Source organism: Manihot esculenta, chromosome 16 (assembly GCF_001659605.2).
Source record: "Manihot esculenta cultivar AM560-2 chromosome 16, M.esculenta_v8, whole genome shotgun sequence".
Taxonomy (NCBI): Eukaryota; Viridiplantae; Streptophyta; class Magnoliopsida; order Malpighiales; family Euphorbiaceae; genus Manihot; species Manihot esculenta.
The window spans coordinates 24372782-24399900 of record NC_035176.2 but is presented as its reverse complement, the minus strand read 5'-3'; the positions used below and the strand labels follow the sequence as shown (position 1 = coordinate 24399900).

Below are 27119 nucleotides of genomic sequence, written 5' to 3'. Positions count from 1 at the left end.
AAAGTTTTTGTAACTATTTAAAACTAGCTTTACATTTATAAATTAATTTTTAAATATCTATTGTTTAGATAATAAACTTAATTGTCTTAAGAAAAAGTAATAAACTCAAATTTGCGTCCAGTCGTAAAAAGAGTGGAGGTTGCCTTTTCTGATCTCTATATGTTGATTTAGATGGATGAATTTATACTTGTTTTGAAAAGAATTAGCAAATGTTAGAAATATTTTTAGAAAATTTATATATGAAATTTTAGTTAGGTTTATTTTTAATAATTACTTGTAAAAAATACTGAACTAATGATTACAATAATATAATATTAACTTTAAAAATATTAATTTTATATTATATAACTTCTTTAAATTTAATAAAATACTAATCAAAGGCTTGGCCTGATTAAGTCTTAAATTTTCACTTTATTTTATATTTTGCTATTGCTGACCAAACTGAATTTGAAAACATCCAAACATAACCGCGGATTTCAAAATGCTGATGGAAATAAATATAAATATATATATACAATATGAAATCTGCCGGCTAAGTGACAAGGGTTTAAATTTAAGTTAAAATTAAAATAAATAAGAGTGGGTATCTTTGATTTAAAAAAAACAAGGAAGGACCTCTTGAGGGCGCGGCTAACAGCTAGTTCAATATCAACCGTCTGATCGCCGTCTTGATTCGAACAAGTTGATCCGAGATTTGTGATCCCTTAACGAATAGGATCCCACGGTTGTAAGATCGTAAAGCTAAACCTTCCCGTAGCTTCTCCCACAGAGAATCACCTGTGACGCATGCATCAGCCGGGGTTTTAGATCTGCTCAACGGGTGCTAAGCTGCTCTCCGCTCTCGGCTGGGACCCACTCAAGGTCCTACAAAAATTACACTGCTCAACTGCAGCACTGTCCAAACAAATTAGTGAACGCGCCTCAGAAACTGTATGTTGTCACGCGCTGGTTTCATTGGTGAAAATGGCCTTCGTCCTTTGAAGCTTGTTATGGAAACCAAACAAAACGCTTGGGAATTTCACTCATTCGAAACGTACAACCCAAAATACCCCCACTTTTCTCTCTCTTCTGGTTTTTTTGATTTTGAGCGTGATAAAACATATCGTACGCATCCCTCAATATCCTTGTTTTGTCATTTCCTTCCCCACCCCCCCCCGTCTCTCGCCGGCGATTGGCGTTAAAAAAAAACGAAGGCAATCGAAAAGGAGAAAAGAAAGAGGAAAGGAAATCTGCATTACGGAGATCGATAAGGTGTAGGTGTAGATTGTGAGGGAAACAATGTCGGAAGAAGAGAAATTGTTAAAGGAGGCGAAGAAGTTGCCATGGGAAGATCGATTATTGCACAAGAACTGGAAGGTGAGGAACGAGGCTAACATTGATTTAGCTGGTTTATGCGATTCCATTACCGATCCCAAGGACTCGCGGCTTCGCGAATTCGGTGAGTTCTTTTTTTTAATGATATTTTCTTAGGGTTTCCATTTTCATTTTATTTTTTGCGGCACAGATCTGATGGTTATTGTTGAGCGATCGATCTGTGTGTATTTAAATTTTATGTTGTGAATGTGCATTTTTATTTACGCTGTTTTTTAACTTTTCCTTTGTCATTTGGGGAATTAGGTCCCTTTTTTAGGAAGACTGTCGCAGATTCGAATGCACCTGTTCAAGAGAAGGCTCTTGATGCGTTGATAGCTTACTTACGAGCTGCGGATGCTGATGCTGGAAGGTGAAGAACATTTTGATGCTTATCTTTACAATTCTTTCATTCATTTATTTGTTGTAGTGCTTTACTTTTGTACCATCATGGATTTGTAATTTAGGATAGTTATTGTGCAGGTACGCAAAGGAAGTTTGTGATGCCATTGTGGCAAAATGCCTCACGGGTCGACCAAAAACAGTGGAGAAAGCTCAAGCAGCGTTCATGCTTTGGGTAGAGCTGGAGGCTGTTGAAGTTTTTTTGGTAGGCTTATTAATGCTTTATATATGAACAAACAAAGTGCTGCTTTTGATTGACAATGTTGTGATTAAATAATGTTTGTTTGACAATATTTTTAAGTCAAATCCTTTTTATCGATGCATGCATCAATGCACATATTGGAGTATTTTAATTCTTCCAAAATGCCAGCTACTTGTTATTTTGGTAATTCAACCTTTGCTTCTGTTCTGTGTTCTAGTGTGAATCTGAGATGTCCATTTCACTTTCTTAATTTGTTTGTGCTTGTTTCTCCTATCCAAGTGACATACTACTGTCATAGCAATTAAGGAGAAATTTGTTGGCTGTTTCACTCTTCTGTAGTGGTCTGCAAAAAAATCCATTATTAACATGATGACGCTAGGAATTTTAGTAGTAATGAATTTTCCTTTTATTCTCATCTGTTCTTGCTGTTTCTTAATCAATTTCATATGGAACTAACTTTTCCATATGGAGCAGCCTGTAAGTACATTAGTTACTGATAAATATATTGAGTTAACCTGAAACAACAAGATGTACTTGAAGAGATGGGTAGGGAAGTGTATTTTAATTCTTAAGTGGTGATGTTTAGACCACATAAAATGGACATGTTACCTCAAACAAGTGGAATTACGTTCTTCTCAGTGTGCTTCTGAAAGATAAAGGAGTTTAGAATTAGGGGATTTAACAAGTTTAGGTTGCATTGGCATGTTTTTTGGTCAAATTCGACCTTATGATGAAACAATTTACTGATTTTTTCTGAAATAATTGACTGTTGCGTTTCAATAAGGTTATTTTGTCACCTGTGAAGTTTTTCTATTTATATCAGTTGAATATTCTGCACCATGTTGATTATATGATTTGGCAGTTTCCTGTAGTCACAAAGCCAAATTCGTTCTCGATAGAGCAAGTGCTTAATGCCTACCACAGAATGCTAAGAGAACTTGCATGCCTGTGTGGATTAAATAGCACATTTCTGAAACCTAATGTAAAAATACTTGCAGGGTTTCATATGATGTAAAAGTAAATTATTTAAACTAGACACAGTTTTAAATTTAGAGTTGTTTGTTGCACAAAGCTTGAAGTTCCAACTTACAAGTTCTAACATGCAATAGTGAAATTTAAATGAAACAAAACATTTGAAATATTAGAGGAGTTTGTTGCAAAAAGCTTGAAATTTCAAGTCCTAGAGAATTGTATGAGGTGGTGGATCATTAGAACTGTTAATTTGAGGTAGTCATCGGGATTCTAGTCAAGGAGCATGGGAGTAATGAAAAGGGTATGTTTCTGCTGACAAAATATGAATGGGGAAACTTGGGACTATTTCGATTAGTTACTGCATATTGAGTTTGCACTAGGTGGCTGTAGGATTCGGTTTCTTAGCTTGGGCATGCCATAGGTTGTAGTCGGTTGATAAGGAATAATTAACACTTTTTAACTTAAAAGGGTTTACATTTTGTTTTTAACTTAAAAGGGTTTGTATTTTGTTAAAGGAAATCACTATTTCTTAATTTTTTTTATGTCATCTACTGTTTCTTGGGTTCATTTGGAAGGAAAGAATGGGGTGTGCCTTTCAAGGGAGATGATTCTTTTTGCCTCCATTCTTAGGATAGATGGTTGAAAACCATTTACTTCTGGAATAGTGGCTGCTGTTTTTTGGTGGTCCAGGAAGTTCTCTATTTTGTTTAGTTGTCCTCTTTATTCATAAAAAAATAAAAAATGAGGAAAGCAAAAATGACCCATAAATATGTGAATATACTCTTCATTTGATTGATTAAGATTACACAGCTTGATCTTGAACATGTCAATTCGGAAGCAAAATTTTTAAGCACCTCTTTTCTTCAATGATTAATTATTGTCCAAACTGAGTGGTCATACTCTTGTTGGTCCATCATGGTTCTTGATGGTATGGAAGGCATTACCAGAAAAAAGTTTAGTGATTTCAGAGTGAAGAAGCGTGAATGTTTTGCAAAATCTGTACTTTTACAATTGCTAAAAGTTTGGTCTTACATGTGTTAAGATTCTTAAGAATAGTTATATGCACGATATGGAGTTTACTCTTTTTGGTAACCATGATTACAAGGGAGGACTTTAACATAGTAAACTCTACCTGGGCCAAAATGGTTAGTTTAGTGCCTTATATAGGGCCATAAGTGAAATGATTGGTAAAACATCTCCACTGATTACTTCATGTGATTGAATATGTGAAGGCCATTGTGAGTTTGTTGTGATAAAATTGAGAGTGGCTGTTCTTATGAACCAGGTTTAATTGGAATTTCCTGTTATTTAAGGTTGGAGAAATGGAGAGTGAAATACTCTTGAAGATGGTGAAAGTTGATAGAGTATAATTTCATGTCTATGTTTCTGCTGTTTGAGTAATCTTGTACTTGTATGAGAGGCATAGGGTTCTTAGTGTATAAGAAAGGTCTGAATAAATTCATTTAAAGTTTCTTTGATATGGTAGAATTCAATAAATTGCAATGAAATATTCATTTTGACAGTTGAATACTTTATCTAAAACTATCCTGAGTGGTGGCAAGAAGAGGTATTAAAGCTCATTGCCAGTATGATTAGATTTCCCTCGTACTTTTGGGGCTCATGTCCTAGGCCTTTTTTATTGGTATTTGGGGATTCTTAAAGGTGTTTCGGTTACTGCTGAAGTTGCACATGTATGTTTTCGAAAGCTTTATGCATATGCTTTTGTGATGGTACTAAACAATGATATATAGTCTCTTCCTTTCTTTCCTTTTGCTGAGTGGTTCTGAAGTCCTTTATCTTCTCATTCATTTCTTCATATGTTCCTATTTATTTTGGCTCTCACATTTTGTTTATCTTGAGTTTTCTGGGTGCTGCATATTATTGATTCTTTGATAGCCATATTCACGAAACTTTCTTGTTGTGTCTTATCATTTGCAAGTCTTTTTTTTTTTCCCATTTTTTGTTTAGTTATTATGTGATAGTTATTGCATGATGATTGTAGGATGCAATGGAGAAAGCAATTAAGAACAAAGTTGCTAAAGCTGTTGTGCCTGCTATTGATGTTATGTTTCAAGCGTTGAGGTTTGTGCATTATTATTATTATTTTTTTGGCATTGCATTCACTCTTTTATATGTTTGTTAAATGTTGTCATCATTCTGTTTGAGATTAGTGAATTTGGAGCGAAAGTTGTTCCCCCAAAGAGGATTCTGAAGATGCTTCCAGAATTGTTTGACCATCAGGATCAAAATGTTCGTGCATCCTCTAAAGGTCTAACTCTAGAGCTTTGTCGTTGGATTGGGAAAGACCCAGTGAAATCAATATTGTTTGAAAAGATGAGGGATACAATGGTATGGTAATTGACTTTATATTTATAACATTTCTTGTTGCTTCTACCCTGTAATTAATCAATTGTCTTTTTGTTTGAAGAAAAAAGAGCTGGAGGCGGAGCTTGTTAATGTTATTGGCACTGCCAAGCCATCTCGTAAGATTAGGTGAATGCTGTTTTGCTTACTTTTGATATTATTCTCCTCCTAGCAATGGTTGGTGTAAATAGTCCGACAATTTTCTGGTGCTCTTGTCCCCTTTAAATTACTTATTTTTCTTTTTCTTTTTTTTTTATTCCACTAGAATTAGGATGAAACCTCAAATTTCTTTGCACATATGTAATCTTTGAGCTAAAGTTCTTCCATGACTGCTTTGTTTTGACATGAATTTGTATACACCCGTGGTGACCTTCATGTGCCTATGTGGCTTTTTTTTTAAACAGCCCTGCTCTTTTGTAGACTTGCTACATTGTTTGTTTTAATTTCTCTTTCTTACTCGGTTTGGGGGGGGTTGCCTGATTGCTTTAACATGTATGGATAATCTAACTGGTTTACACACCATCTGTTGAAAAATATGTTACTATTGTTTATTAGTAGTATGGCAACTATTTCAACTTTGTCAGTGCTAAGCTTGTTTCTCGGTTTGCCTGTCTATGTCTGGTTATTGTGTTGTTTTCCTTTCAGTTTCAAGTAATGATTACTAGAACTTAGCTTTCAGTTGGGGGTTGCCGACTTTTCTATTGGTTATCGGATATTTGTCTTTGTTATTGTTGCTTAAATTAATGTATATGTATTAATTAGATCTGAGCAAGACAAGGAACCTGAGCCAGAAGCTGTATCAGAAGTCGTGGGTACTGGCCATTCAGAAGAAGCTGCGGCTGATGGTATGTCGATAAAATTTGCAATGCTGTACATTCTCTCTCTCCCCCCCCCCCCCCTCATTCACTCGTGATTAATGTGCTAATTTTCTTTATTTTATTAATTGTCAGTTCCTCAGGAAATAGATGAATATGAGCTTGTTGATCCTGTTGATATTTTGATTCCTTTGGAGAAATCTGGTTTTTGGGATGGAGTGGTCAGTATTCTGTTTCCTTGACATACCTTTTTTCTGGATGTAACTTTATCCAACGTGTTATTGTATTTTTTTTTCAACTGTTCACCTTTTGTTGCTTATTATTGTAATAATTGTGCTTGCCTTTTAGAAAGCTGCCAAGTGGTCAGAAAGAAAGGAGGCTGTTGCAGAGCTGACCAAGCTTGCTTCTACAAAAAGGATAGCCCCTGGTGATTTCTCAGAAGTTTGTCGGACAATGAAGAAGGTATTCATATGCATTTTGGTTAAAGTAACTGCTTTTAATTTGATCCTACAGTTGAAGAATTGTTGATAAAACTGTATGGATGGTGATGCTGTTTTGCCATTATCTTTTTTTTTTTTTGGTTTTGTTTTTCAAATTATTATATTGCTCTTTCTTCCTGTCATGCAACATGTGTACTCTAATGATGAAGTGTTGCATAATGCTGGATTCAATATTATCACATGTTTGTAAATATGATGTATTTTTGTTTAATGATATGTTATGGAAATTGATCATCCCTGTTATACTTATTTCCTGGATAGTGTCTTAATTATTTCCTGCATAGTGCTTTAATGTGTAAGGATTGCTTGGGAAAGTTCTGTTGTTTGTTGTCATGGAAGAGAAAATGCTCCTGTTAGTTTGTCCTCATGGAATGATAAGGTGACAGTGTAGGTATTGATTTCTGCTACCCAAATAACATCAGTGAGTTATAAAGTCTGGTTTAAATCTGCCATGTTGCTGATATTTCAATACTCTGCCATGTTGCGGATATTGCGATTGGAAAAGATGCTACTGTAATCTCTGTGCTGTCAAGAATGTGGAAATATTCTAATGTGCTTTTGGAATACTATCTAAACGTATAAGTAAAAAAAGGATAAGAAAAGAGGTGATTGGAGAGTTGATGCAGGTACTTTGCAGAGTCATGTTTGCAAAATCAGGCGCATGAGTTGCTAGAAATGGACCATAATGGCTACTATTTTTATGTAGATGACATATTTAGAAATAATGGTCGTCCAGCTTTGCAGCTAACTACTAAACTGACAGTTCATTGTTAATATTTTCAATTTTCTTTTTTGGATTTCATTTTATTGACAAGCACACATCAATCCCATGAAAGATTTCATATTTTGCTCTGGGTTCTATAGATCTTTTGTTCATCTTTTAAAATTTGAATTTTTTTTTTTGTGTTTGCATGGTTAGTCATTGCTGTTGCAATTTGTCAGTAATACGATGAGAAGTTCTTTTGTTCTTCCTGCAGCTTATCACAGATGTGAACATAGCTGTTGCAGTTGAAGCCATCCAAGCTATAGGCAATCTTGCACGGGGTCTAAGAGCCAATTTTTCTGCGAGTTCCCGCTTCTTATTGCCAGTTTTGCTTGTAAGTGGTAAATATGTCAACATATCAAAATCCACTTGCACAAATAGAGGAGTCCTTTCCCAACATTGTGGCTAGTTGGTTCAACTGGGCCACCCATATTTGAGCTTCACATGGTTTGATTGATGGAAATATGTGAAGTTTATAAAAACTTATCTAAATCAGCTGCTAGGTAGTTACAATGTGAACCAATTTAAACTAATATGTTATCTTTTTACTGACATGACAGCTTGTTAGGAGTCTCCATGGATCTATTCTTTTTTTTTTTTTCAATTCTTTTTGGCTTATAATTTGGATGAAGGGCATGGGAATATCCCGTTTCCATTGACCCATCTTGTTGCTGGAAAAATGTTTATTTATAAAACTCATTACTTCATATTGGCATTTATGCAATCTGTTTATAACAGTGACAAAATAAGTGATACAATACATATCTCTTGTATTTTTGTGCAATTGAAAATATTATTTTATTTATCCTTTAAAGCTTTATTGTGATATAAGTAAGGACCATCTGTCAGAGAAAAAGAATGAATTGATTTTATATCCCTAAGAAATTCTCAATTTCTTCTGGGAGCAAATGATATGCATCTCTTCATAATACGTTCATAAATATGTTCTCAGGGTGTGTCCTAAACTAAATTGAAGAATTGTATACCGAACCAATTAAAACTGACCAAACTGAACTGTTACTGTTTGGTTCAATTCTGGTGGACTAGACCTGAGGCAAACCAGAACTGAACCAGAACCTATTTGATATATATGTTTTTCTATGCTTTTTTAAATATATTATTTACATATAATATGTGTATATATATATTATATAGTATATAGTATATACTACCTAATATTATATTTGATTCCTCCACGTATCTAAATAATACTATTGAACCTAAAGCATTCTAAAAATTCACTTTGGTTCCCATTCCTAGGCAGACCTAGAACTGGAACCACACAGCGCTAATGTTTTATATCCATCACCTTCCCTTCTCTACCTTGTAGGATTTTTCTCTTTTAAGTTAAATTTGCTGCTTCTCTAACAAGGATGCTTTTCTTTTTTTATTTTCTTGTGAAAGGAAAAATTGAAAGAGAAAAAACCTACGCTGACCGAGTCACTTACTCAAACTCTTCAAGCAATTCAAAAGTCCGGTTGCTTAAATCTTGTTGACATTGTTGAAGGTAAGTTCTATTTGCTTTCTTTAAACTGTTCATATTTTGTGTAGAACTTTTAGTTTTTTGTTTGCTTATATTATTGCTCTCTCTCTCTCTTCCCCTCATCTATTCTCTTTCTATAGTCTGGTGTTTCTTTTGTGATGTTTTGGTTGGATAGCAAAAGGTGTCATTATTGTGCTAAAATGTATAACTTGGAACAGAAAATTTATACATTTTTCCAATGCCAATCAAAACCTACCTTATTTATTTTCTTTCTCCTGGGAAATTATTTATATTTATTGTTTTTTACAAATTACTATTTTTTGTGTAATTGTGGATATGTACTGTATGCTAGTTTGTTCTATGGACGGGGTACATCATTGAATACTACAAGGTATACTGTTTCTTGCAGATGTTAAGACAGCTACAAAAAATAAAGTTCCGCTTGTACGCTCGTTAACTTTGAACTGGTTAACATTTTGTATTGAAACTAGTAACAAGGCCGCTATTCTAAAAGTGCACAAGGATTATGTCCCTATTTGTATGGAGGTAGGTATTCTTCCCCTGAGGCCTCATTGGTATAATGTTTCTTTCAGTTGAACAGTTGTGTCCTTAATGTGTCAATACCTGTGTGCTTGGCTCTATTTTCTCCTGCATTGTATGAGCTGGCATGAAATCTTTGTGAATCTGGTAGTGGTTTTTTCTCAATTTTGAACTATGATTTTTAACAATGCTTTTGAAGTTAGGAACTGTAATTAAGGTGTCCTTACAATTTTCTACCTGAAACTTTAAATTGGGGAACTTCAAATTAGGTCCTGAAAGTTCATGTACTGGATTCTGATGATTAGGATCCTGAGTTATAAATTTATAGGTGCATGCCTATGCTTGTCTTGCAATTCTCTGCAAGTTGATCTTTGAATTTACTAAGTCACCAATTTTGCTCTTGCTTTGGGTGTTCAGTGATTTTGCTCATGAGGAAATCATGTAAAATACTTTATTTAGGGGAGCCTGGTTTATCTACAAACTGGTCCTAAAATAAACTTCAGTGTATTAAACCACCTAACAAAATAACATTTATGCCAGTGGCAAATCTTTGCACATTGAAGGCATTCTAATCTTTTACCCTTAAAGTTTTAAAAGTAAATCACAACTCTCTTTTCCTTTTTCATTTAAGAATCTATCCCTCCAAGTTGACAATTTAGGCTTATTCAACTTTGCAGGCACCAAAAACTCATTTTCACCCTCCAGTGTGTTATATATGGATGTACTGTTGTGGATATGTAGACTTTGCTTGTCTGATGATGTTGTTACAATATATTATTGATTCTTCATGGAAAAGTTTGACATTAAGTAAATTGGATCTTGTAGTGCCTTAATGATGGGACCCCTGAAGTGAGGGATTCAGCGTTTTCAGCTCTGGCAGCCGTTGCTAAGGTAGTTTCCATTTGGGTGATATAAATGTTGAAATATTGGATTAGATTTACTACTGCTGTTGTAATTCCCTGCACTTTACTTTCTACCTTTTTAGTCTGTTGGCATGAGGCCTTTGGAGAGGTCACTGGAGAAACTTGATGACGTAAGAAGAAAGAAGCTGTCTGAAATGATTTCAGGTTCAGGAGGCAATGTGTCAGGTGTTTCGACCTCAGGTTTGTTTAGACTTTGTAAATACTTGTGATTAACTAATTCAGCACTGTAATTCTTACTACCATTGTTTGTGTGTTGTTTTTTTGTTATGACACACCAGCTACAGTTCAAGCTGTTGGGACCACGTCTTCTGCAGAGGTGGGTTTCTGTCTTCTTCCTAATTTACCCTATACTTTTTGAATTTGGTTGCTGTATTATCTTTGTTATCCATCGCAGAATCACAAATTACTTAATAACTGGTAATATTTTATTTGAACATCTGCACGCCCTTCAGAAATAACTTGCCCCTGAAAAGAATATGAATAATGAGAATTTGATATTTGGCCATTAAGAATGAACTGTTCTAAGAAATCAGCTATTGCAATATTCTTACTACTGAAATTCTACCACTTTCTCCTGAAAAAAAATACGAGTGATAAGATTTGGCCATTAAGAATGATACTGTTCTTGCAAATCCACAGAACAGCGACATTTTTGACTTCCAAACTGGCTGCTGGAATGAAAAGATGTGAAATAAGTTCATTAAATTTCCTCAAGTTGCAATAAAGGTTTTCAATTTGCTGTTTACTCTTTGATTTGGGCTGGTGCTATCTGGTCTACATTCATATTTTGATGCAAATTGATGTTTCTCCTATAGATGACTAGTGTATCTTCCGTTCCTTGATATTGTTGTTCAAGGTTTTAGAATTACGCTGCAGCTAACTTCATTACTTAAGGTTAGTTTTTTTGGTTTAATTTATATCTCCAATAACTTTCGTAGACATCAGAAAGCTCATTTGTTAGGAAGTCAGCAGCAAGCATGCTTACAGGGAAGAAGCCTGTGTCAGCTGCTGTGAGTCTCTTTTTCTCTCCTCCTAGCTTTCACTTCATTTGGTGTAATATATACCATTCTTTTAACTGATTATTACATCATGCTTTTTGTTAGCCTTCCAACAAAAAGGGAGGACCTCTTAAATCGGTTGCCAACAAGAAAGGAGATGGAGCTGGGCGGTCTGAAACCTCAAAAGCAATTGAACCTCCTGAAGATGTTGAGGTAACCTGATACAGTTAGGAATTTTGTACATAACCCGAAGGAGAACAGGAAAAAAAGGCTAAAACTATAGAAAAAAGGCCAAAACTTTGATTCCTTTCAATTATAGCCAATTGTTTAATTTTTTTCATCAATTTTAGCCTAATTTTAAAAGTTTTTGTTAATTTTAGCCAATGGTCAAAATAGAAAATTGAAAATGCTAACATCGCTTTGATAATATTATCTAATATATGCTAGTTGACGAGTCATTAAGTTTGATAATGAAAAAAATCCAAACAATTTTGACTTTTATCAATTATAACCCAATTTTAAACTTTCAAATTAAAAGTTATTTTTTATTCAATAAAAAGTAATATTTTATTTTACGTTTTTGAAATTAATGTTTTATTTACTTAATATATTAAAAAATAAATTTCCAAGTTCTATTTTTTTTTCAAAATATATTTAACACAAAACTTATTTATGAAAATATATTACTTTTTTACTTTTCAAATTTAAAAATAAATTCTAAAAAAAATAAAGGGGAGCAAATCTTTTTCTTATACCAAGTAAATACTAATTTTATTGTGTTAAATAATAAAATTCTAATTTTAACTTATTTTTGTCAAAATTAATCAACGGTCTATAATTGAATAAAACCTATAAAATTAGGTTATAATTGATAAAAATTCGAAAATGTTTAGTAGTTTAGTTGTTAGATTTTATGGCACATTGACGAGCATAATTAAAATAACAATATAATTTTACCACATCAGTGTCCATGTCAACAGCCCAATTCTTAATTTTGACTATGAGCTACAATTAACAGAAACCTTTAAAATTAGGCTAAAATTGACAAAATTAAAAGGATTGGCTTCAATTGACCAATGATGAAAAGGTTTGGCCCTTTGCCTTTCTTTATTTACCATTTGCCAAACAAGAAAAGATGTTTTTTTAAATTCACTTCTCGCTTGATAAAGTTGTCCAGCAAATTCACTTAGGATTCAAGATATCAATGAGGAAAACAAATGAATATGAAAGCAGAATAGGGAAATGACAAAATTCAGCAGAATCAGTGTCTCTGGTTTCCCATGCAAGTGTGCTGGAAATTTTGAAACACTTGGCCCTCCTCCACCCTTAATTCCATTTTACATTTATAACCCAAAACTATTTTCTTTCTCTAACAAACAGAGGATAACAGTCATCATCTCTGTCTCTAACAAATTAATGAGGATCCTCTTTAACCAACAGATTACTCTTCCTCTATAATTATCCTTAGTTGATCCTTCTGCTGCTGGATGGTTGGCACTGTAGTAGACTTGTATTTGCCTTTGATTATTGCCTTTATCTGAGACTATAAGTCATAAAAAATGATGCTTGCGTTTGAGGAGTTCATCATTTATTGTATTTTACCCATGGGTCCTGGATCTCAACATATTTATTGCCTTGGTATGATGTTTGCAGCCAGCAGAAATGAGTCTTGAAGAGATCGAAAGTAGATTAGGCTCTCTTATACAAGCAGAAACTGTTTCTCAATTGAAGAGTACTGTGTGGAAAGAGAGGCTTGAAGGTAGGTCATAATTTTCAATGATAGTTTGTAAAATCTTTCAGTGGGTGTATGTGAATCTTGCAAATGGTCACAGGCTTGCTTATTGAACTATTATGATTTCTAAAATTTTCATTCATCGACTTCTCATAGTTGAGGTTGCAGGTTACTGTTTCATTTTCTCCTCCCTCGTCTTCTTTATTTAACATGTATATGAGTTTTATGTGCCTGTGAAAGTTGAAGCATCAGTATGAAAAACAGTTATTTCCATTTCAGAAATATGGTTATCTGTTACATATAACATTTGGAACGGTGTTGCGGTGTGTTGCTGTGTGAACATGTCCCCTTAACTCCTAGAAAGTGATTACAATGATATTTGTAAGGTAGTGCAATTCCTCAAAGAATGCCCTAGAAAGCAGGAACAACACTACCTTACAAGGAAAATACATGGACTCGGATACGAGTGTTGAAAATGGGTGTATATCCCTATGTTTGAGTTTAGATACAGGTGCTTGAATGTATTGTGTTATATAAAATAACATAGAATAAAAAAATGAAGTTAAATGAAGAGTCAGAGTATCAGAGTCTGACAAATAAAGAAATTTTCTACTTTGTGCATGACTAAAAATACTTCCTTGATACTTTTGCTGGCTTTTGCTTGCTAGTTTAAGGACCAGATACATACATTTTATCTATCTAGCAGGTCCATGCACGTTGTGGACTTCTATTTTGTGAATAATAAATTTTATTTTTGCATGTTTTAATATTTATTTCAGAACATCCATGAACAAGGGGACAATATCTTCTTAATTAACTTGGATTGATGAGTTTATCATGTTAATTTCACAAGTTAATACACAGTCTTTCCATTTCTTATTCAACATTGCCGTACATATAGGTGTGTATTTAATAGGTTAGTTTTTCCCTTGTTTGCATTTATAATTTATGTCTTGTAACAATGAAGTATTTTCATGTTATTGTTGAATTAAATACGTAGTGTATGCATGTATTTGTAACTGTTTGGTTTGTTGCAGCTATAACCTCATTGAAACAACAAGTTGAAGGATTGCAAAACCTTGACCAATCCGTGGAGATTTTGATACGTTTGCTTTGTGCCATTCCTGGTTGGAGTGAGAAAAATGTTCAGGTATTTGTAGTTTTGATGTTTACTGTGTGAACATATTTTCAGTTTCGTCTTTTTGAAGTATTGGATGCTCAAATCTTTATCCAAACATGCAGGTTCAGCAGCAGATGATCGAGGTTATTACTCACTTAGCTTCAACTGCTGCAAAATTTCCGAGGAAATGTGTAGTGCTTTGCCTTCTGGGTGGGTATTGATACTTATTATTTTGATTGGAATGAACTTATGAGTTGGAATTTATGAAAGATTTATCTTGGTATTTAGCTTTTTGTTTAATTGAGTTTTTCCTCCATGCTTTTAAGTCTGTAGGTGATTTAATCTTGGCTTTGAGCTTAACTGGATTTATAATACCTATTTGGCAGGTATAAGTGAACGGGTAGCAGATATTAAAACCCGAGCTCATGCCATGAAGTGCCTTTCCACTTTATCTGAAGCAATAGGCCCTGGATTTATTTTTGAGAGAGTAAGGATCCTTACAGTTTGTACATTTTCTGTCTGGATAGTAGCCGTTGCATGCATTAACAACATTGTTAGCATAGCTGGCATGGCCTGTTGGAGCCCTGGCACTTAACCAGACTGTTGATTTAATTGAACAAGTTGAGGGATAGACCTAGCATAATTCATTTGAGCTAGTGATGCAGGACTGGGAGAGGATTATTCATTGTAGAATTATGAAGTTGAGAGTTGTAGTAGGCTTGGAATGTTTGTTTATATAGTTTTATTGAGGTTGAGCTCGTTTAAGATTTAAGGTTTCTTCTGTAAGGATTTCTGGTAAAATTCTTTTATCTTTGTGATTATCTAATGACTATAATTCCAAAGTTGCGTCCTCTTTCAGTACTCTATCACCTGGCTAGTTGATTTGTTTTTTTTTTTTAATTATTATTAGCATAACCCAGTAAACCTGGGCTGGGTTATTTTATTTCTAAAAAACCTTAATTTTTGTTGATTTATTCATTCTGCCTCAACAACTCATTTTAAATGGTCCTTTTGCAGAAAAATTGTATAAAAAGTATACATGTGTGTGTGTGTGCATGTGTTGGTATTGCTGTCAGTGAGTGCTGTCCTCAACTATTGTCTTGTCATCTCTTTTTCAGTTCTGAAATTAGAAACCTTAATTTAAATGCTTCATTAAATTTTGTAAGTAGTTGAATTAATAAATCATGCATGTATTTGCACAATGTTCTAAAGAAAATATCATAGTGTATGAAGATAAGATTGCAAATGCATGAGAGGTAGTGCTGTCTGAGGAGAGAGAGAGAGAGAGTTGAATAGTTGAGGGTTATGCAAAAGCAGAGATATAGGCTAGCTAAATGCTTTGTGAGAATACTGACATGAGCAAAGAGATATTGGAATGACATGTAGCCCAGCCCTAATCATTAGGATCTTAACCCTTGTTGCTTTTGGTATTATCTGGTTCAACCGCTAATCCATTGGTTGAATCAGTGACCCCTATTGACCTGTTCCCTTGACTGGCTCAATTTTTGGGCTGCAGTGTTTGGGCTGCGGTTTTATAATTATAATTGCATATCTAATTTTTCTATGGGCCTGCATATGATGAATTGACATAAACTGATTTTGGAAATACACCACATGCATTTTTGTTATTTGGTGATGGTTAAGTTGACATTGTTTGCTTTATTTTTGTAGCTTTACAAGATCATGAAGGAGCATAAAAATCCTAAGGTTCTCAGTGAGGGAATATTGTGGATGGTTTCAGCAGTTGAGGACTTTGGTGTATCACATTTGAAACTTAAGGTATCTCCAATTCTTCCTCATATAACTTACCTTAATTGTTGTACTCATGCTTTCTGCATCATATTGCCAGTTTTCATCTAAATGTTTGTGATATTTAAACATGTGTATTACTATTGTGCAGGATTTAATTGATTTTTGTAAAGATATTGGATTGCAGTCCAGTGTGGCTGCTAGCAGAAATGCCACTATTAAACTTTTGGGTGCTTTACATAAATTTGTTGGTCCAGGTAAGTATTCAATTGTATTCAATTTGTTTGCAAATTTCTCATTTCTCAATACTTCATAAGTGTTTCTATTTTTCTTCTTCCTGCAGACATCAAAGGGTTTCTTGCTGATGTTAAACCTGCACTGCTTAGTGCTCTAGATGCTGAGTATGAAAAAAATCCTTTTGAGGTAATCCCAAGCTTAGGGCCATATTTTATTTTCATGTAGTTGCTTGTTATTGATTTATGTGTTATTTTCACCTTTGTTATTCATCCTTCAGAGTGCTTCTGCTGCTCCCAAAAGAACCATTAAGGCATCAGAATCTATGCCATCTGCGTCTGGTGGTGGGTTGGACAGCCTGCCGCGTGAAGACATTAGTGGGAAAGTTACACCTACTCTGCTGAAGAGCATGGAAAGTCCGGATTGGAAGGTTTGTCATCAACACACGTGAAGCAGGCTTTAAATTTTTTTACTTATTTTTTTCCTCTGAATAGTGTGGTTGATGAATAAGAGGGTAGTTCTGGTGTAATGGTAAAGTTTACTCTATTTGTGACTTGGAGGTCACAGATTTGAGCCATGAAACAGCATCTCTGAAAAGCAGAGGTAAAGCTGGGTCATCAACTTCCCCAGAGCTTATCAAGTGTGGGATGATTCATGCATTGGGTCCCTCTTTTTATAGTGTGGTTGATGAATGATATTTGATTTACGGAATCATTAACTGTTTCTTTTCCATATTACAGGTCCGTTTGGAATCAATTGAAGCGGTCAATAAAATTTTGGAAGAGGCTAATAAACGCATTCAACCAACTGGAACTGGTATGGCTTTATTTTTCGTTTCAAGGTGGATGGTAATTAGTTGTCTGTCATATGAGGACATAAAAGCTATTATGGTGTTACAACTTTTTCCTACTCAGTTGTTTTGATAATTAACTATAATTGATTGCTTAGGTGAATTATTCGGTGCTCTTAAAGGTCGTTTGTATGATAGCAATAAAAATTTAGTCATGGCTACTTTGACCACGATTGGGGGTGTTGCATCTGCAATGGGGCCAGCTGTTGAGAAGTCAAGCAAGGTTTATGAAATTTTAATAAGAATTTTTAGAACTGTGTTTTTCTACTGTCCAGCAGAAAGCTGAAGTTCAAAATAAGTTGCTTTCTTGCAGGGCATTTTGTCAGATATTTTGAAGTGTCTTGGTGATAATAAGAAACATATGAGAGAATGTGCTTTGACTACTATAGATTCTTGGGCAGCTGCTGTTCATCTGGATAAAATGGTAATGGTTGTCCTGTATTAATATTGACCGCATCCAATAAATTTTGTCAGCTATGATGACAGTTCCATTTTTCTAGATCCCTTATGTTGCAGCAGCACTGATGGATGCTAAGCTTGGTGCTGAAGGGCGGAAGGATCTATTTGATTGGTTGTCAAGACAACTTTCTGGATTAAGTGATTTTCCTGATGCTGTGCATCTGCTGAAACCAGTTGGCTCGGCTATGACGGTAATTATTATTTTTAGATGTCCTATATTTTCCAAGTTAATATGCTTGTGAAAGGGTGTTAATGAGATGGTGCTTCTTGGGAAATAGTCATGTACTTCTTTCATATTGAGGTTGAGACTTAGCATAGTAATGTTGCTCTAAAGGTGACATGGGAGTTGTGGATTTAGAAGACTGAAACCTCCTTCAAATGCAAGGAAAATATTATGTGCATGTGACAATATATGGTGCCTACAATATGGGAGGCTTGTGCATTCAGACACCCTTTTACCTGGGCTTTTGTTCACTTGGCAAATTGCCTGTACTATCATTGACATTTGACTTGGGCCTTGTGACCTTCCTTTAGGATAAATCATCAGATGTTCGAAAAGCAGCAGAAGCATGCATCACTGAGGTTTTAAGGGTTTCTGGACAAGAAATAGTATGTATACTGGAACCATTTCTCATTCATTGAGATAAATCAACTCCTTCCTATGTTTGACATGCATGCATATCATCTTTGAAGATTGAGAAGAACCTAAAGGATCTTCATGGGCCTGCTTTAGCTCTTGTTCTTGAACGACTGAAACCATATGGGGCTTTCCAAGGTGTGCTCTTCTGTAATGTGGTTGCCTTTTCTCGTTTATTTGTTCCATGATATTATTTATGCAAATTTAATATGTTTATCAGAACCATTTGAATCAACAAAATCAATTTCAATGGGGCCGACATCCAAAACAAGCTCGAAGGTTGGGAAACCTGCTTCCAATGGTATCCCAAAACACGCAAATAAAGCCATGTCATCGGTATGCATCTTCCATTTGATTACATCTGTTTTAGAACTTAATGTGGAGACTGATTATATACTCCATGGTATCCAAATTTATGAATCATTAGAGAGTCATTCCAACAAAAGGTTCAAGGGCAGAGCCAATGATGTCCATTCAGGATAGAGCTGTTCAGTCTCAAGCTTTGTTGATTATCAAAGACTCAAACAAGGTACACTTGGTGTGAGCAATGAAACTTTCACTAGGAATTGGAAATATCAGTTAATTGGCTCTCATTTCCTCATGCTTGTTTTCAGGAGGAAAGAGAAAGAATGGTTGTCCGCAGGTTTAAATTTGAGGAGTTACGAATAGAACAGATTCAAGATCTTGAGGTTTGTATTGCAATGAAGTCTGCGTAATGTAATTTTGATTTTTTTCTGAAGAAGTGTTATTTTATAAATTTTACTGTTTGCTAAGCAATCCCTACACTATGCCATAATTGCAGAATGATATGATGAAATTTTTCAGAGAGGATTTACACAGGCGTCTGTTAAGCGCTGATTTTAAGAAACAAGTTGAAGGGCTTGAGATGCTTCAAAAGGTGTTTAGCTGTCTTCTTGGCTAATGGAGTATTTCTTGACTGTCAATGTCTTAGTCATATTTGATGTTTTGTTTCTTCAATAGGCACTTCCATCCATTGTAAAGGAAACAATTGAAGTTTTGGATATTCTTCTGAGGTGGTTTGTTTTGCAATTTTGTAAATCTAACACAACGTGCCTTTTGAAGGTATAGTTATCCATTCATTGTTTAGTAATGTTTATGAGTTTGATGCCCTGAAAGATAAAGAATTTTTTTTTCTTCAAATGGACAGGTACTGGAGTTCCTTCCAGAACTTTTTGACATGCTGAGGGATGAGGGCTACACATTGACTGAATCAGAAGCTGCTATATTTCTACCATGCTTGATAGAAAAGGTTGTATGTAAACCTTGTAACATGGATTTTGATTCATATATAGGTGTTGTTATTCCATATGCCACCAGAAGTTTTATACTAAATTATTTGTATTTAGATTATTGCTATATTGAAGTAGTCTTGGCAGGTTATTTAAACTGTCTAATTCTATGCTTTTTCTATCTGCTGACGGAAAAAATTCCCCTGAATTGTACTGGCATTTTCTGTGCTGCAGTTGGGACATAATATTGAGAAAGTGCGTGAAAAGATGCGCGAGCTTACCAAACAAATTATTCATGCATATTCTGCAGCAAAAACTTTACCTCATATTTTGGAGGGTTTGCGGTCTAAAAACAACCGAACACGTATTGAATGTGCAGATCTTGTTGGCTTCTTGATTGATCATCATGTTGCGGAGGTATGAATACAAGTATCCTTGTATCTTTCTTCTTTTTTGTATTTTTTTGGTTGTTTTTATTTTGAACACCTCCTTCCTCCTTAGTTACATGTCTCTGCAATCTGCTTTGGCCCACAGATTAGTGGACAACTAAAATACCTGCAAATCGTTGCAAGCTTGACAGCAGAACGAGATGGTGAAATTAGGAAAGTTGCTTTAAATACACTTGCTACTGGTTACAAGATTCTCGGTATGTAATGATGTTATTGGAGCACCATTAAGGCCTAAGGGAACATTAGGTTGCTAAAATTCTTTTGTGCCTCATGGATGTCTGTTCGCGTTCTTCTACTGCTTCTGAGTTTTTCTTTGTTTCTTATTGTTATTGGTTGCTGTTTCATATAGGCTTCTCTAGTGAAGGTGGTCTGGGTATAATATTGAAAATAATTATCTAATACCAGTTCTGCATGACTATAGAGCTTTTTTCCCCTTTCTCCCAGGTGAGGACATATGGCGATACGTTGGAAAGCTCACAGATGCTCAGAAAAGCATGTTAGATGATAGATTTAAGTGGAAGGTTAGTATACATTTTTCCTCTGATACTTTTTTGTTTCTATGTATTCATGATAATTCTTTTGGTAGGTCCGGGAGATGGAAAAGAGAAAGGAAGGCCGGCCAGGTGATGCAAGAGCTGCTTTAAGACGTTCTGTTAGGGAAAATGGGTATGTGTACTGTCATGATATTTGCAATATACATGCATTGGGTTTTATTCTGGAGGACAGTGCTTCTGTTTTTTGGGATTTTATATATATGCCATGGTTGTTTGAGTTAAATATGTAAGTCGAATGGTTCTGGCTGTTAAATTTTAAGGTAGTATTTTTGTTACAATGTTACTCTTATTGATGTCTCCAATTTTCATGGTCTTAAACTGTCTAGTATGCCTTGTCAATTTTTGCTTGTAAATGGAGATGTGAATGCCTCCTAGCTTAGAATTTAAAATAGATATTATCAATGGTTTCATTTGGAATAATTCATTTGCAGGAGAATAATTAAATGAATACTTCCATAATCATGCATGATTTCTATTTTGAAATGAATTTTTTCTAAGTTAAAAAATTGAATTCTTTCATTCCAAATATGAGAATTAGCAAAAAAGAAATCGATTCAATTGAATTCTTGAATTTTTCTTGATTCCAAGGACTGGGATTGTGATTTACTTGAAAATGTTGTTTGCATGCATGCCAATGTGAGAGAGAGCATGTGTCTACAAAAATGTTGTAACGCGAGGATTTTTTTTTTGTTTATACAGTGTATATAGTTTGCAATGTCCTAAATTTATTATTTTTACAAATCCTGGTCAGACATTCTTACACGGAGACTCAGGTTAAGTATACCGTGTCATAACATTATTATTTTTACAAGTCCTGGTGTGACATTCTTCAACTGAGACTCAGGTTAAGAGTCCCTTTTTATTGCATGTTGAGACATTTCTGTAGGCCATCAGACTTGTATATTATGTGACACTGACCGCATCTTTTTTTGTTTGATTTCAATATTTTTCTTCTCTTGATACTACCAAGATGATCTAAATTTCCAGTTATGCTTGTTGGTTTGAAAGCTAGTTATATGATTGTTAAATATTTTTTCCCCTTGTAGATTCCTGAGGCAGTCCTTTGATATACTTGATTTTATCACTAATCAATAAAATATTTATTTGAGTTTATATTTGTTTTAATCAAGTTATTCGAGTTTGTGTGTTCTTGAATGCTAAATGTCTTACTTTATGCCTCAGATCTGATTTAGCGGAACAAAGTGGGGAAGTTTCGCACGCTGTTTCAGTCTCAGCATTCCCTAGGTCTCTTTGCTTTTTTAACTCTCTAGCTTTGCTTGTTTTCTAGTTGTAACACTTGCGTATGATATGATTTCAATCATATTTGACTTTATAATTGACATTGTTATTCATTGCCAGGAAAAACTACAACCCTCATGAGCTTAATATGGAAAGACAGATGATACCCCGTGCAGTTAGTAGTGTCAATGGGCCTACAGACTGGAATGAAGCTTTGGATATCATTTCATTTGGCTCTCCAGATCAGGTTTTTATATTGTCCAATTCTTTTACCATTTCTAATCTTGCAACTGTACTTGATGAAACTGATTTTTTTGACTATGTATATCTAGGGTTACCTGTTCAGAATGTCTACTGAATTAATGTACATTGACCTAGATTTAAGAAAGCCTTGGTAGGGACCATGCATTGTATGCATAATTTTTTTGCAAATTATGTTGTAGTTTATCAATATTCAACGTGTCTGTTCAGCCCTGCAGCTACTGTTTTCACAAAGCTGAGCGTTGGGATACTCCATAGTCTTGTGGCTTTCTTTTATATTATTTGTTATTTACTTTTATTTATGTGATATAATATAGATAGGAATAAGGTGGATGTCTTTTTCTTATTTAGTCTAACATTTCCACATTTATGTTGGAATGTGGACTGTACATCCATGTTTTTTAGTATTTGACTGGACTTTAATCTTCTAGTTAGATTGGTTGGGTGAATTGACTACTTCAACTGTGTTAAATCTAAATAATCTCTGAAAAACATTGCTTATTTCTTGAAATATGTTGTACAATTGTATATCCTTTTGTTTTCCTTGTGATTTCAGTAATCATGTATTTTTTTTTTTTAAATACCTTGACTGCATAACCACAGTAACATATCTGTAGTTTAGTGCCTTTTTTTTTAATTCCATCACATTATTTTACGTTTTGCAAAGAAATTACTGAATTTTCAAATGTGTTTCAGTGTTTTAACTATATCGCTGTTATGTATTCTGGCCAAATTGGTTGTGTGAGAGCTGACATGGCCTGCTAGAGGATGTGGCATGCCTAGATGGCACCAATGACTTGAAAAAACCTAGATTAATTTTAATAACTGATGATAGAGAGAGTGCCAAGAAGGGGAAATTCTTCTTCTTGTTCTTCTCTCTCTCTTTTCAATAGGAAATCGGGCCACTGCTTTAGACTTTTGGCTTCAAATTTCACCAGAAATTGGTTTTTTGATAAAATTAAACAAAATAAGTGTTAGCTTTTTTTTTTTTTTTTTGGCAACAATCAGAAGAATGTGGAAAAATAAAAAAGGTGCCAGAGTATAGGGCTTTTTTTTGGCAATTAGTCCTTTTCTTGAATCATTATTTTAGTTAACATTACTTTTTGATTTTTGATGAATTGAGTTCTGAGTCATATTTTCACTTGCAGTCGGTTGAAGGAATGAAAGTTGTGTGCCATGAGTTGGCACAGGCTGCCGCTACTGATCCAGAAGGGAGTGCAATGGATGAACTTGTGAAAGATGCTGACAGACTTGTTTCATGCTTAGCTAGCAAGGCAAGAACTCCAGCATGATAATAAATTCCCAATGGTTTTCTTTGCCAATATGTGCTTTTGGATACTCGTGTGTTTCCTAATCCTCGTGTTTCTGGAATGAACAGGTAGCCAAGACTTTTGATTTCAGTTTGACTGGAGCTTCATCAAGGTCTTGTAAATATGTGCTAAACACTCTCATGCAGGTTAAATTACTGCCTTGATATTTTTCTTTGCTACTTTTTTTCACTCAGTATTTTGTGGAATACTATGTTTGAGCTTGAAGGGGAGAGAGGATCCGAGTATTGAGATTTGAATCATATGGTGGAACGAATAGTTTCTCCTGTTGTCTTTTTGATCAATAAACATTGCAATGTAAATACTTTTTTTTCAACTATTAACCGTACCATATTGGGATTTTCTGCAGACATTTCAAAATAAAAATCTAGCTAATGCTGTCAAAGAGAGCACTCTCGACAGTTTGATAACAGAGCTTCTACTTTGGTTATTGGATGAAAGGGTTCCCCATATGGATGATGGCAGCCAACTCCTGAAAGCATTGAACGTGCTGATGCTTAAGATTTTGGTGATGATTTATGTCATTTCTAATGCTTCCAACAAACTTATGGCTTGTTTTACATTTTTTATTGACTAGTGGTTGTATATACAGGATAATGCAGATAGAACTTCATCCTTTGTTGTCCTGATTAATCTCCTACGTCCACTAGATCCCTCAAGATGGCCTTCACCTGCATCTAGTGAGACAGTTGCCATCAGAAATCAGAAGTTCTCTGATCTTGTTGTCAAATGCCTAATTAAACTTACAAAGGTAATTTTTGGGGCCTGTTATTTTTTACTAGTTTTATATTTCTTCTACCTAATGTGGTTTGACTGGGGAAGGAGATTTCAACCTGATCCCCAACCTTTGTGAGGCCTAACTGTAACATATGTCCTTAAGAAGCATTTGGACATCTGTTTTTCACTGCTTTTAGAACTGCTGTTATGTATTTCTTCTTTGTTTCTTTTTACTTTTTTATTTGGTGTTATATTATCAATTTTTGTAGTGCAGGTTCTTCAAAGCACTATATATGATGTTGATCTGGACCGCATCCTTCAAAGCATCCATATATACCTGCAAGAATTGGGTATGGAAGAAATTAGGAGAAGGTATGATTTAATCCTTGGTCTTGTGGCCGTCTCCTTGTATGTGGATGCAAGAATTTTGTTAATTTGCTCAGTTCAGGCTTCTGTTACATTGATCTTTGTTTTGGTCTCTATTCTCAAATGAATGACCTGTTTGCCTTTTCTCTGTTGTAAAGAGCTGGAGCGGATGACAAGCCATTGCGCATGGTGAAAACTGTTCTACATGAACTTGTCAAGCTTCGTGGAGCTGCAATAAAGGGTCACCTTTCAATGGTTCCAATAGATATGAAACCCCAGCCAATTATCCTTGCCTACATTGATCTTAACCTTGAGGTAATGGATATTGTTATTTCCTCGCTTAGTCAATTTTGATAGAGAATGTCTCTGCTTATTTGTTTTTCCTTTGCAGACTTTAGCTGCTGCAAGAATGTTGACCGCAACTGGGCCAGTGGGCCAAACTCATTGGGGTGATTCTGCAGCCAACAACTCATCATCTGCTACACATTCTGCTGATGCCCAGTTGAAGGTATTTGTTGTTGCTAGTTTTGCCGTTGATAGCTTAGCTGTTCATTTTTGAAGTCTTATTTCTTATATTTGATAATCTCAAACATCTTCCACTTCATAATACCTACAGCAAGAGCTTGCTGCCATATTCAAGAAAATTGGTGACAAACAAACATGTACGATTGGCCTATATGAACTTTATCGCATTACACAACTATACCCCAAGGTAAATTTGTACTTCCATGCTTGTTTGTTTTTTGTTGACTATATATTATTAGATGCCTGTGGTGGGGTCTACTTTGCACAGATCCATCAGCTGTTGACCTGTTGTCTGTGTTTGGACTTTAACTTTATTTTAATTGCAGGTTGATATATTTGCTCAGCTGCAAAATGCCAGTGAGGCATTCCGCACTTACATTAGAGATGGTTTAGCACAGGTTTGTCTATTGAGCGCGTGCTTTTGTTTGTGGAAGAAGTTGTACTCGGGCACCATTTCCTTAACTAAAAGTAACTTGTTTTTGCTTTTTGTGCTAATATGGAAGGTAAAAGTTTTTCACAAAAAAAAAAAAACTGTTAGTAAACTGAAAATTGATTTTTTAGAAAGAAAACAGTTGTTTATTTATATAGGATTGGGAAAACGGTTGCTTTTCATAGAGCAAAAATCCCAAGTTACTAATGAGCTCCACAGTGTTGGTACCATCACATTGGCACTATTGCTATTACCTCCATTAATTTTCAAATGAATTGTGTAAATGAGTGGGTTGTGGTTGATTTGTGTTGTACCCGCAAAAATAATATATGTATGTTGAAATTATGTTTTTATGAAGCTAAAAGTCTACCAAACTAATCTGCTTTTCTTGCAGATGGAGAAAAATGCTGCTGCTGGAAGGACGCCTTCTAGCTTGCCAATTTCAACCCCCCCACCATCAGCTCTAACCGGTTCATCCCCAGAATATGCCCCACTGTCTCCAGTTCATACTAACTCTTTAAATGATGCAAAGTCATTGAATGTGAAATCTGAACCAACAAACTTTCATCTACCTCCCCCTTACACTGACGACAACAGAACTGGTAATGTCATTACATCAAGAGGTCTCATGTCAGGGAATTCTTTGGGAGACCAAAGAAATGAGAAATTTATAAGTGGAGGTAATGTTGGAACCTTTGAATTGGCCTTTTTCTTTTATGTTTGCTTTATTAACAGTAGAAGCCATCGTTTGGACACTGCAGTACCCAGTGGAACACTAGATGCAATTAGAGAAAGGATGAAGAGTATGCAGTTAGCTGCCTCTGCAGGAAATCCAGATTCTGGAAGTAGGCCATTTACAAGGGTGAATGAAAACTTTAACAATGGATTCTCTGGTCAGGCTCCCCGTGGATCAGACTCTATCGGTGATGAAAATCCTGTACAGGGAGGGGTTCTTCCTATGGACGAGAAGGCATTATCAGGGCTTCAAGCTCGGATGGAGAGACTTAAAAGTGGTGCTATCGATCCTCTGTAGATTAAAGATGGATCGATTGAGCTGCTATCTATTGCTACCTTTTACATGACCATCTCATAAGAAGTCATTTAAATAGAAGGCAAGTGACATTGCAGTTAAATTGGAGATCCGGCCAACACAGATGTCTATTGATACTCAAATATGACAGATGGACAGAGTACTGGATTCATGTTATACCAAGTTTTGGAGAAGATGCATTTGTGTATTTGTGCATTTGTGCATTCGCTTGTAGGCGATTGTATATTATAGGCAGTTTTTGGCAGATATGAGCAATTCCTTTTTCTAATTAGCAAAATTGTATACAGTCATTAGGAAATTTGTTGTATCCAGATGGGCTGGTGGATAAAATTATTATGGCTGCATTTCGACATTCGATTCCCCTTCCAATTTTGCCTGATTTGTCAATTATTAGATATCTCATCTTATGCAAATATTGGGTATAATTTGTTTTCTACCTATAAGTTGGAATATTAGTTTAATATAATTTGTTATTAGAATATGAAAAAAGTGGATTATTTAAACAATTGTATTAAACACAGCCATTATCTAAATATTTTTGAGGGAATGTTCAAAAACAGTGGGAAAATTTCGAGGGAAGGGAAAATAAAAGTTTCTTGGAAGGTATTTTGTTAGAAGATAGGAAAAGAAAAAGAGAAGGAAAAAATAAAACTTTTTCCTTCCGCTTTATTTTCCTTCCTTTGTCAAACAAAAGGAAATATAAAAAATAACTCATTGTTTAACTTGTTTTTTCCATTTTAAAGATCTCCATCCTAGAATTTGAACAAGAGGAAATAAATCCACCAGTTTTTTTTCATCTACACCATATATGCATATATTAATGAATATCACATCACAATAACAAACATTTCACATA

General features: G+C 34.8%; 1 protein-coding gene across 2 annotated transcripts; it reads left to right on the top strand.

Moving 5' to 3' along the window:
- The first annotated feature begins 1031 nt into the window (after positions 1-1031).
- Positions 1032-26632, top strand: LOC110602910 (protein MOR1). Of its 2 annotated transcripts, XM_021740508.2 has the most exons (54): positions 1033-1438; positions 1618-1723; positions 1834-1957; positions 4929-5008; positions 5098-5275; positions 5355-5419; positions 6053-6135; positions 6241-6326; positions 6454-6567; positions 7583-7702; positions 8773-8875; positions 9261-9397; positions 10217-10282; positions 10377-10494; positions 10593-10630; positions 11253-11324; positions 11418-11525; positions 12966-13071; positions 14082-14194; positions 14287-14374; positions 14551-14651; positions 15836-15943; positions 16065-16170; positions 16257-16336; positions 16428-16577; positions 16888-16963; positions 17096-17220; positions 17311-17421; positions 17498-17647; positions 17991-18065; positions 18150-18231; positions 18314-18429; positions 18521-18622; positions 18708-18782; positions 18896-18991; positions 19075-19176; positions 19262-19363; positions 19578-19760; positions 19878-19989; positions 20237-20313; positions 20379-20458; positions 21529-21591; positions 21706-21832; positions 22995-23120; positions 23225-23302; positions 23524-23682; positions 23767-23925; positions 24166-24263; positions 24416-24572; positions 24649-24765; positions 24874-24969; positions 25109-25180; positions 25607-25892; positions 25974-26632. In XM_021740508.2, exons 1-54 carry the CDS (start codon positions 1279-1281, stop codon positions 26243-26245), a joined length of 6084 nt encoding a protein of 2027 aa, XP_021596200.1. In that variant the 5' UTR covers positions 1033-1278; the 3' UTR covers positions 26246-26632. The 2 variants fall into 2 exon arrangements, with proteins under 2 accessions (XP_043808060.1, XP_021596200.1); XM_043952125.1 differs by lacking the exon at positions 25109-25180 and having other exon boundaries at positions 1032-1438.
- The last annotated feature ends 487 nt before the right edge of the window (positions 26633-27119 follow it).